This window comes from Colius striatus, chromosome 2 (assembly GCF_028858725.1).
Source record: "Colius striatus isolate bColStr4 chromosome 2, bColStr4.1.hap1, whole genome shotgun sequence".
Taxonomy (NCBI): Eukaryota; Metazoa; Chordata; class Aves; order Coliiformes; family Coliidae; genus Colius; species Colius striatus.
The window spans coordinates 62,152,101-62,164,302 of record NC_084760.1 but is presented as its reverse complement, the minus strand read 5'-3'; the positions used below and the strand labels follow the sequence as shown (position 1 = coordinate 62,164,302).

The 12,202-nt window shown below is 37.6% G+C and overlaps 1 protein-coding gene across 2 annotated transcripts in view; it reads left to right on the top strand.

The window, feature by feature from the left end:
- The window catches only part of MAP3K5 (mitogen-activated protein kinase kinase kinase 5), a 107,598-nt gene that overhangs the window by 92,839 nt on the left and 2,557 nt on the right, over positions 1 to 12,202 (top strand). For both annotated transcript variants that reach the window (XM_061990753.1, XM_061990754.1), the window contains exons 24-27: positions 1,685 to 1,870; positions 5,403 to 5,508; positions 7,869 to 8,112; positions 11,118 to 11,230. In XM_061990753.1, the coding sequence (XP_061846737.1) occupies positions 1,685 to 1,870; positions 5,403 to 5,508; positions 7,869 to 8,112; positions 11,118 to 11,230 (649 nt within the window). The remainder of the gene's footprint in view (positions 1 to 1,684; positions 1,871 to 5,402; positions 5,509 to 7,868; positions 8,113 to 11,117; positions 11,231 to 12,202) is intronic.

The window sequence follows — 12,202 nt, the reverse complement described above, 5'->3', positions numbered from 1 at the left end:
CATGGAGTTGTAGAACCAAAATCTTCAAAGCACATGTTCATGGCACTGTCTGCCCTTCCAGAGGACTCTGGAAGACTCTGATTCCCAAGCACTATTTTCTCCCTTGAGAAAGGCACCCTGGTCAAAGAGTAGGAAACTTAGTTAAACCACCAGAAAGTGGTAGTAACTGCAGTTAAGGGGAAATTAAGTTGGCTTCTTGTTATGTTCTGCTTAAATGTAAGAAGAAAGAAGAAATAGAAGAATAGAAGAGTCTGACTTGCTTATTTGGCCTCATCTAGATTTAGGCTTTGATAGCACTTTACCCTTTACCAAAAAAAAATTTGTAAGAAGTATTTCAACAAAGTCAGTGGGTATGCAGGCTAGAGGAAGAGGAGAATGACCTTCCCCAGTTGGATCCTTGCTTATTATTAGGAAGCCATACCGATTGCCCTACCCCCAGCATGCCTTGATGGACTCGGGTCTTCTAGTCCAGGGATACAGTGTGTTGTGTGTCCACCTGTCTGACCTAATGGCTTTTAAAATTATTTCTACATAAAGGAGATCATCTACTGCAGGACAGAGTGAGGGATCCACTTCAGTATAGCCATCAGGTGAATTCTTCAAATCAAAGCAGATCAGGATTAGAGGCTAGGATCATTGGGTGCTTCAGTCAGTGGAATGTTTGACTGATCTAGAACTTTTTTTTAGCTGCTCTCTCAAATAATTTGATTATTTTTGTTTCATCCTAATCAGAATTCATTAACTACAGTTAAAACCTCAATGTTCTTGGCAAACAGGGTTCTTCATGTCTGGTCAGCTGTAACATTTATGACATAAAACTGTAAAATGCCACAGAACCACAGAATGGAAATCAATGTTAGATATTTTTAGTCTGAGTAATAATTACTTAACTTCCTTCAGAATAATCATCAAATATGTCATTCCGAACTACTAGTATGTTTTTTTTATCTCTGGCTTAATTTTAAGATTTTGAATTTAAATTTGTGTTCAGTTGATATAACTTCAGACAGTAAATACAATCCTCTGCATCCTAGTTATTTGTGACATTCTTATGAATGCTTTTGAGCTTTTTGCTGCTTTAGTAGCTTGTGTGAAAACACAAAAGCTTTTAAAAATAGACATATGAATATTTCTAATAGAAAGGTGAGAGATTTGTAGGCCTGCTCTAAGTATAGAAGTTCCCTATCAAGGGAAATTATTCAGGAAAGAGCTAGTCTCTTTCCAGACCTTCTGTGTAACTCTGACTAATCCTTTCTTTTAAGTGGTACTGCAGAACTTAGCATGTTTTCTCTGAGACACTCTGAATTTAGAGGCACTACAAAGTATGTGTGTGTTTGTGATGACGAGTGATTTGTAGTATTCACTGCACAATGTATTTATTGGTATCTTTTCACTTACATACAAGTCATACAGACTATAGTGTGCACATATGCTTCAGCAAGTGATATGGAACAAAGTCAGCTACTTGCTTGTCAAGTAATCTGCATTGCCAGGCAACTCAGTGGTAGAGTTCTGTGCTGCTGTAGTTATGCTGCTACTGTTGTCTGACCTGCAGCTGCACCTTCACCTTAACCACAGCAGTAAAGTTTCTGAAAATCTATGTTGCCAGCTGATGTTATTGTCGCAAGTGTATGTTTCAAAAGAATGGCTATCAAAATATTTATTTTCCTCTCTCTTCTGCCAGGGAACTGAAGAACCCAAGCTAAAATGGGAACATATCACAACACTTGTTTCCAGCCTCAGAGAGTTTGTGCGGTCCACTGATCGTAAAATTATCGCCACCACTCTTTCAAAACTGAAACTGGAGCTAGACTTCGACAGCCATGGTATCAGTCAAGTGCAGCTTGTGCTGTTTGGTTTTCAAGATGCTGTAAGTTGTCATTTTTACGATGGACTTTGTGCACCAGAACTGAAAAAAAAACCAAACCCAAAAGCTAGAAGCAAACAGAACTTAATTAACTTCCATCCACAGTTGCTGAAACAATAACATTTGAGGTCTTTGAACCCAGCCCACAGCCCTGACTTTGTTTGATTGCTATGTGATCATTTGGTAGAACACAGGCCCTGAACACAAATATTGAGAGTTTTCTGATTAAGCATCTGGAAGTTTCAGCATAGTTGTGTAAACATTATGTGATAATATTAAAGCAGGAAAACCTTTTTAAAACGTCTGATTTTGGAGGGCTTTCTGGTAAATAAGACCAACACTGAATGTCAAACTTATCCTAAATAAATGTAAATCTCTTGAACTTGACTTCTCTTATAAACTAATACAATCATTATCCACTCTGTGCCCCCAGTAGTAGGCTGTTTATGTGTTGACACTGTATTGAGGTCTTATTCTACTGTTTTTGATTAGCCACAGGTTTCTGCCAAACTGCACATTTTCATTTCAATTTGTAATAAGCAGGATATGAAGGAAGAAGAAAAGATTACTTTTCTGTCAATAATTAACATAAAATTCATATTTCCTGCAGTGAGAAAGAATGGATATCCTTTTAAAAGACCAGTTTGCCAAAAGCAAAGGTGTTTTTCTTAAGCTATGTGTTCAAATGTTAGTTCCCAAGCAGTTAGGCTTAATGATTGTGATGAATAGCCAACATGGGAGAGTGCAGCTGTGCTGGGCATCGCTTGTCCTGACTGATGTAGTAAAAATGAAATGACAATCCATGTAGGTATTTAAGGTGGATGACTCTGTTAATATTCAACCTAAGGCACTCTGACAAGTAGAAGACCTGTCAGGAAGGATTGCATAGCACGTATACTGTGTGTTGCACAGACTACACTAACAAGAATTAGATGGCATTTGCAGAAGAAAAACCCTAATGTGTGAAATAAATCTGTAAAGGAGAGGTTTCCATAAATCAAAGTTTTCAAGTACACTCCAGCTCTCCATTCTACTTAGCTTCGTATGGTTTTTAACACTTGGGGGAAAATTAAACAAAACCAGAAACTAAACATACAAGGTTGAGAAAAAATTGAGGGATGAAAAGTACAAATAACTGTGATTTTTCTGATCAAGATGCTGCTGGGCATCAGTCAGTCAGTGGTAATTGACTGTGTCATGTTCTTTTCAGTAAAATTTTTGCCTTTTCTGTTAACTTTGTAATTACAATTTGCTAGGATTTAATTGAAAAAAGTCTCTTTCATTAGTACTTCTATTATTTAACTAAGATAACTCACTGAAAATTCAAAGGAAGCCTTTGCTTTATATGTGTGCAGTCTTAGTTCTTTTGGATATACATTCAGTTTCTGTAGTAGAATGTTCAAATCCAGATCAGCATCAAGGCCTCAGACACTACAAAGACTGAGATATTGCTAAAAGCGAGGGAGAGTAGTTCTCTTGCTCTCAGGACTTAATAAGGTAATCTCAGGTATTAAGGTTTAATTATCACAATATCCTTATCAGAGCAACTAAGAAAAAGTAGATTTGTGCTGTGATGTGAGTAGCTAAACCACATTACTGCTGATTGTTGTGTTCTTGATGAAATTGCATTGTGCTTCTTCAGTACTTAAATAGGCTGCACTTTAGCTAAAATCAGTATCTTGGTAGGAGTTCGTATGGGAAGGGGCAAAGTGCTTGCAAGCAGGAGTTTTGCTGCCTGAGCGAGCTGTGGGCAAGCTGTTGGGCCCTTGGGCAGCTCCTGCCCAGGTGTGAGGCTTAGGGCAGGCTCCCCTGGGGCTGCTGATGGCTCTCCAAGTTCAAACACGGTGTTCAAGTGCCACCTCGTGGCCATTGGCAGTAGGTTTGAGGAAACACAGGTACTGTGGTGGGTTGACCCTGGCTGTCTGGGGCAGTAAAGCCCCTACCCGATTGCTGGTTCACTCCCTCCCAGTGACATGAGGAAGAGGTTCAGAAGGGCAAAAGGTAAAAAACTTGTGGGTCAAGAGTAAGACTGTTTAATAAGTGAAGGGGAAAAAAACCCAAACCTTACAAGTAATGCAAAAGCAATCGCTAACCCTTAGTAGACTAAAGTCCAGACAGTCTCTGAGCAACAGCTCCTTTGGAAAAACTACCCCCTTAGTTTTTTTGCTGAACATGATCTTATGTGGCAGGGAATATGTCTTAGGCAAGCTGTGCTGACCTCACCCCCTTCCAGCCTTTAGTCCACCCCCAGCCTGTTCATTGGTGAGGCAGCATAAGAAACAGAGGTGGCCTTGATGTTATGTAAGCTCTGCTGGGCAATAGCTAAAACATGAGAGGGCTGCTTTAGTCACCAATCTGAAGCACCACATGGATTGCTTTGAAAAAAACTAACTCCATGCCAGCCAAACTTTAGACAGGTAAATTACTGCTTATTGTTGCTTTGAGGCAAGAAAATAGTGATTCTCATGACATGTATTAATTTGTACACATCTTCTGAATGTATCATCTGTGTAACTCCAGTCAGTTTTTACAGAGAGGTTATTATAATGTGAGAGAATTAAACTAATCTCTTGTTTAGGAAGACCCAAGAATCAAGTGTTATCTTGCTATGTTTTTGAGTAAGCAGTAGTTGCTACTTTTTTTCTGTAAGCCTTCGAGTAACTTTGTACTTTTTAAAAATAGCTATATTTGTTTCTTCCTGCAAGTTTGAGTTCTGCTCCTAAAGAGTCTGTTGTTTTGGATGACTACTGTGGCTAGAAAACATTAGCAAGTGGGTTTTGTGTTGTTTACTTATGGCTAGGAATTTCATTGTAGCACTGTCACCCTACCTGCTGCTTCCTTTCCGTTTGGGAGCTGGAAAACAATTCCCCCAAGGCAGAGACATTCTCACAAGTGGTATGAAGCATCCACAGAGGCACCTGGGAATATGGCTAAAAGCAGTTTGGAAGTATCTTTTTAGGCAATTAGGAGCAACTCAGTGTAGAAAACTGATTATATAAAGTAAAAAGTAGAAGGAAAGAGAAACTGACGCAGCACACAAATGAAGTCCCCTGGCTATTTAAGCTAACATTAGTTAACTATTTTCTGAATTAAGAAGGAGCAACATTACATTAGTTCTTTATTTCCTACAATTGTATTTCCAAGTAGATAAGTATTGCTCAGAGCAAGCAGTGAATATGGTGCCAAAAAAATAACAAGATTAGTTACAAACCTTTTACTATGGAGCCTTTGTTTTTAGTCTTGCTCATGTTCTTTTTAAGTTTTCTCCATACCTGTGAAGGTTAAACTTTAGTATTATAGTCATCAAAAACCAACGCAGGAATTAGTACTTGTTAAAAATATTGTGTTGCATGATTTGTAATACAGTGATGGAAGTTGGCAAACTTCTTCATTTAAGAAAACATGAAATAGTTTTAATCACCTGCTTTGATACAACACCTATACATTCAAACACTTTATGTAATGCTGACATATATGTTACAGTATTAAGCGTGGGGGGAGATGTAATATCTGAACCAGAATTCTCTATTGCTAGGTCAATAAAGTTCTCCGAAATCATAACATCAAGCCACATTGGATGTTTGCATTGGACAGCATAATCAGAAAAGCTGTGCAGACTGCTATTACTATTCTGGTACCAGGTGAGTTATTTCTTAGTACTCAGCAAATATTTATTAACTCACCTCTTGAGACATGCTTTAGAACAGTGATTACAATGCTTCACTTAAGATTTTGAAACCAGCAGTGGCCTTTTTCCTGTTCTCTGTTTTGCAATTCAAAAACTAGTCAGTGTATTGTCCAAGTTATTCTGGAAAGCACCTTTCCAAGATGCATAATCTAAACAATTCTGCAACCCATTGAGTGAGCAGTAGTAGGTTAGTAGCAAATCTGGAGCCTAATTTTTTGAGGTGCATGATGCTTCCTCCTGAAATGCACAGGACAGACCACTTGCCAGCACTTGTCCATTTTGGAATGCATTTTGCCAGAGTATAGGTTAAAGATGTGCTTTTTGGAGCACTTGGAAATCTGTCTGGCTCAGAAGCTGTCTAAAGGGAAAAAAAAATCTGCAATGCTTGTAGTTTTAATATGATGTTTTGCATGTTGTAAAAGTCAAATGCATGGCTTAGCTGAGGGAAGGAATCTGTAGAAGCAGCTAGGCCTTTCTGTTATTACTCTACCTATTTCCAAATTAGTTTCTCAACTGCTGCTTAGTTTCTAAGGTTGTGATTCCCCTGTTCCCTACAGTGGAATGAATGGTGAAATTTTCAAATACATTATTTAGTGCTTTAAGTCTAAAGTAGTCAGAATATGTATGTTCCTGTTTTCTGAAGTGGGTTAAGTCTGAAATTATTAACAAGGAGTTATGACAACAAAAGTTACAGTTCTTCTGCTCTCCTTGGTATTTTCTGTATGCTCAGCACAATGATCAAAGGCATAACTAGGGTTTCTGGGTTAATTTCAAATCATGAGGCAAATATGTCTTTTGATTAGAATGTCAAAGGCTTTTAACAGGCATATACTTTACTTCTTTTATACAGCAATAGAGTTCCTCCTAAATAGACTCTTTTTCCCTGTACAGCTCAGTATCAATGTTAGTTGTATGTGCTCAAGCTTAAATAAAAGCCTCTGTACCGTAGCAGCTTTTGGGCCCTGATCATGTGTCTCTTCCCTAATTGCCTTACTCTACTTCTGATTGTTTCCCTTTGCCTTTGATATTGGGTCGAGTTTTTAATTTTCTCTTTTTTTTTTCTCTTTCCTGTGAATGATGTGAAGATTTATACCTGCTTTAAGAGTGTTAAAAGTTATGGAATGTTTTAGAAATGATACTAAGCAGATGATACTGCCTGGTGGTGTACAATCGTGAAATGAACTTCTTTTCTTATTAGCTTCATGCAGAAGCTCAAAGGAAATTCTGACATATTTGCCCAGCAATACCTGGGTAATTGCTATACAATAAATCTGCTTTCCTTGATCTAGAGGAGGCCCAGCTCTGTTAATCTTAGTACGTTCAGCATTGAGAAAGATACGTAGCATTGAAATTTAGAGAAAAAATTAATCAAGAAAGATCTTCCTTTTGTAAAGAGAAATGTACATGTCATTTCTTCAACAGAAAGGACAAAAACCTACAAAAGCCAAGTGTAATTCAGGAAAAAAAGTATGTTTTGGTGTGGAGACTAAAGGGAGTACTCGACAGTAAGAAGCCACAATTGAAGGAAGGAAGAAAGATTTGTATTAAATTATTAGAATTAACAAACAGATGCTGTTGCAACAATAGGTTGTGTAGAAGTATAAGATCTTGTGTACCTACCTTGCATACCTAGTAAGCTCTGGTAGGTAGTTTAAACAGGGAATAACAGAAACTAGAGTGCACATATAGCTTTGTGTTTGCAGTTTTGTAAATGTACATCATTACAAAATAAACTGTGTTCTCTCTAACTAGAAAGGAAGTCTGCTACTTTTAATTGTCAGGAGAGAGACTTGTTATTTCCTCTGTATCTTAGGATACAATTTTTTGGTAAACATGGTATTCTTATGAGAGGTGGCTGAATATACCAGAATAACAACAATAGGTGTTAGCTGGATATAAAAGAAGTAATGGTTATTTGTTAAATAAAACAAATCCATTACAAACCACTGAGAATGGAATTAAGCAAACAAAAGTACTTCTGCTGTGTTTAGTACTTAATCACAATTTGACGTGAAATGCTACCCAAATCTGGAATACACTTTGTGTGTGTGTTAGAGCTTTTGAACATTTCATAAGGTGAATAACAGCAAGCATAAACTAAGATGCTGTTATGGTCCAAGTGTCCCTGAAGCTGTAGAAAATAACATATGTTCTTGTGGTACAGATATTTCAGGTGTGGTTTAACCAAAGCTGTAGGATGATCTGTAAATAATCACTCAGGTCTGCTTTCAGTTTAATGTTTAACTAATGTTTAACAATATTAAAATATGTTTGGTTTTTTTTCTTTTGCTTATGTTTTAATTTTACTAATAGAATTGAGGCCACATTTTAGTCTTGCATCTGAAAGTGACACAGCAGATCAAGATGATATAGAAGTTGAAGTAGATCAAGATGAGCAGCCTCAGAATCAAACTATCCAACAGCCTTGCATTGTTATGGAAGATGCGGTAGCTACCTCAGGTGTAAGCACACTCAGCTCTACAGTATCCCATGACTCCCAGGCTGCTCACAGATCACTCAGCGTCCAGCTGGGTAGACTAAAATTAGAGACAAACAGGTAAGTCTGGACATGAGGAGACACTAGTCTACTTGTGACAGTATGTATTGGGTTTTAAATATATGTGCTAGAACAGTAGTGACAGTATCAAAATCCCATGGTACTGCAAGTTGTTAATTTAAATGATGGTCATTGTTTGACTGTGACTGATCACTTATATCAATTTTATTCATTTCAAAGCAATAGCGATGCCAGTTAAGGTCAGCCTTGATTTCAAGTGCCCTTTCAAGGAAGATCTGCAAAACTTGAGCTGCTGACAAGCTTCTGCTTTTTCTCACCTTCATTTGCTGTTTATGGCTGATGAATGGTGTTATGTTTTGTTTCCATTAAGGCAGAACTTGCTGTTCTTTTCTACGGTTATTCTTGGGGAGTGAACTCAAGCTAGTCAGCAGCCACACAGGAACTCCACGAAGAAATAGCTTCAGGCTTATTTTGGACAGAGGATTCACTGCAGGAGAATCTATGTTGACCAGCAGGCATTACCTTTTTGATAAATAAATTCTGTATGTCAAAGAAAGGTGGAAAAAAACAGCTGTGCTTTTTAAAAGAAGAAATAAGTGAGAGGTCTGGATTTTTTTTTTTCCCCTGAAATATGCATATTCCACTTCAAACCTGAGAAGTGGTGGTTCTTTTTTTTTTGTTTAAGAAATGTAAAATATCCTGATTGATAATAAGCTAAATATGAGCCAGTAATGTGCCCTCCGGGCCAAGAAGGCCAGTGGCATCCTGGGATGCATTAAGAAGAGTGTGGCCAGCAGGTCAAGGGAGGTCCTTCTACCCCTCTACTCTGCCCTGGTGAGGCATCATTTGGAGTGCTGTGTCCAGTTCTGGGCTGCTCAGCCCAAGAGGGACAGGGAAGTGCTGGAGAGAGTCCAGCACAAGGCCACCAAGATGATCAGGGGACTGGAACATCTTTCATATGAGGAAAGGCTGCAGGAACTGGGGCTGTTTAGTCTGGAGAAGGGGAACATTTATAAATATCTAAAGGGTGGGTGTCAGGAGGTTGGGACATCCCTTTTTTCTATAGTAGCTGGCAAACTGGACAAGGGGTAATGGGATGAAGCTGGAACACAGAAAGTTCCACTTGAATATAAGAAAAACTATTTCACTGTTCAGGTGAGGGAGCCCTGGCACAGACTGCCCAGAGGGGTTGTGGAGTCTCCTTCCTTGGAGGTCTTCAAGACCCGCCTGGACATGTTCCTATGCGACCTGATCTAGGTGAACCTGCTTCTGCAGGTGGGTTGGACTAGATGATCTCTAAAGGTCCCTTCCAACCCCTACCATTCTATGATTCTATGAAATGTCAGAGACAAAACTACCTCCATTATTTTATCCAAATAATACTTTTGTTGCTTTTCATTAAAATGTACCAGGTCGTCTGTTGAAAGTAGATATAATAGCTTTTACATCATCTGATTTATGACATTGGGTTTCCTACTGAATTCACTAAGGTTTTGAATCTGGCCTTTGTAGAAAGAGAATATCTTCAATATGACAGTTGTTATTCTGCAAAAACATTCTTTGTGGCTATTGTTCTAACTTAATTTAAAATGCTGCATTGCACTTCACTTTTAAATGTGTCTAAGAATTCTGCCACAATTGCAGTAATTCATTAGACTGTGCCGGTTTTAGTTGTTAGCATTTTTGAGAAGTTCTGTTATTATTATTTTGTTGTTTGTGATGACCACTGAGAAAGACTTTAATTGCCTTGTTGATAGGCTTAAATCAATGCATCAGTAATTTAGATTGGCTCGTTTTACTTCCCAAGTTTATGATAGGGAGCCGTATCAGAAGTGATCAATTTGTACCGGTACTGTTTTATAGCTTTTTGTAAATCTCTCAAATGCAAAGCTTTTGGCCAAATAATCTTAGTATCACGTTCATGCAGAAGTTGAGTAAATAATATGGACAGTTGCTAAAGTGATCATAAAAGCCTTATTGGGATAAGCAGGAATTTAAAAAAAGGAACAAAATAATGCTAAAATGGAACAGTTATTGCATAGTTCTCAAACTGACAAAAGCTTCAAGAAGGAAATGTCCTTTCAAGGTAGAACTTCCTAAGACTGAGAAGTCAGTGGTAGGTTTCAATGTGTTTTCCGTATCCAGTGTCTCTCACAAAGTTCCTAAATACATATTGTTCACAAGTTCTCATTTTTACTAAAATGCTTTTCTAAAATATCAAATTGCAGTAGTTTCATGCACTAATTTTATATTATATTCTGATCATCTTCATATTAGTTTGAAAAGTACTGACCACTGAATCTCTCTGGGCTTGCATTGTAGAGGAAGTCAAACATGGGTTCCAATTTTGTTCTGCTTGACATTCTCAAAAGTAATTGCTTAGGAGAGGACGACAGATTTTGCCTCCTCTTATTCTTCATGAAGGATAGGAAGACAGGGGCCTACTGTGCAAGGAAAGTGCCTAGTATGTGAGGAAAGGACAACACTTCTGTGGATGGGAATGTATTTTCCTATTTAAGAAATGAAATCATAAGTTTTCACTATGTATTGATCACAGTTCCATTCTTGCTATACCTTTGAAAATGTCTGCTGGAGAGATGTGAAACAGCATTTTTCCTTACAAAGCATTATGTCCCTAAGTTTAGCCCTTGGTTTATGAAACGCTTTGATATTTGCTCTTCTCAGGTACACAGGTTTGGGTTTTTTTGAAGCAGAAGGCAGGCTGTAGAAATGTCATTGAAGTTCTGTACCATACCACCTTTTTAGTGGATGGATGTGTATGTGGAAGCTGGTGTGTTTGGGGTTATTTTAAGAGCTATATATATATAGCTTTAGGAACCAGTCAATGTTTGATTGATATATCAATCAGACCTTGATATAGGTCATAATAAAACTATAGTTAGAGGATATTCTGATGAAAGCTGAAGAAGTCTGTCCTTGTCTCTGTCAAGAGGTTTTTACTTGAAGTGTAGTAAGATCTTTTGTTTTCCTGAAAATGTGAAACAACTTAAGGAAATGAGTGCTTCCTTCCCATTACTTCACAGGTTATTGGAGGAGTTGGTTCAAAAGGAGAGAGAATTTCAAGTCCTTTTACATCAAGCTATAGAAGAAAAAGATCAAGAGATCAGAAACCTACAGCTTAGGTCACAGCCAATAGGTAAGAATAATTTTGAAGGAGAAGTTTCATACTGGATACAGATGAAGACAGTGGCAGTTAAACTTCCATTCTATTTATTGAGCCAGTCTCATCAAAGATGCTTTGTTGTGCTGCTTCTTGTAGGGTTTGCTTTAAAGTAAGAATGTAGATTGTGGAAACAAATTACTGAATTTGTTAATCACAGTACAAGGAATGGTATAGTTTAAGTACTTCTGATTGTGATTATACAGAAGAGTACAAGGCTCATATCCTACAGAATAAATGTTATTTTTAAAGAGGATAATCTAGTACGTTTGGGTATATATTCTTTGAATTACAGACTGTGGCAACTCTTACACTGAAAGTTCAAAAGCATCTAATTAGTAAGACATAAATACAAATGAAAACTTACTGAGGGAAGCTCCCTGCAGATGATGGCAATGCTAATGCAGTTTGTTTCCGGGTAATGTGCTTCACAGAAGTGTTGCTTTCTAGAAAGAGCTGATCCTCACTCTAAGGCATTACCTATGCACCAATTGTATGAGTTAAATGCTGAACAGTTTAGTTCAATTGAGTGTACAACAGTTAACAGTGAAATTTCTGGGCCTTGTACTAGTGAAGTAATTTTCTGAAGAGGACAGAAACATACCTGTATCGGTCTTCACACTTTTAACTGTGCCCCAACCAACTGGTGTATATGTGGTATATATGTAAGTTATATATATATGTGTGTGCATGTGTTATATATTTTTATATATATATATATAAAAAATATACATATAAAAGATATGTATAAGGTTTTTATATATAACTGGTATATCTATAAGTTGTAAATAAGTGTGTCCTTTGGGAACTGACATTTGTTTTTATTTATGGGTCTCCTGGTATTGTAAGCTTGAAGGAAAAGCTCACTGAAGGTAGTGCTTCAGCACTCAAAAATGACAAGACGTTGCTTTAGCAACACAAACCCTTTTCTCAAAAATGCTTGTTGTA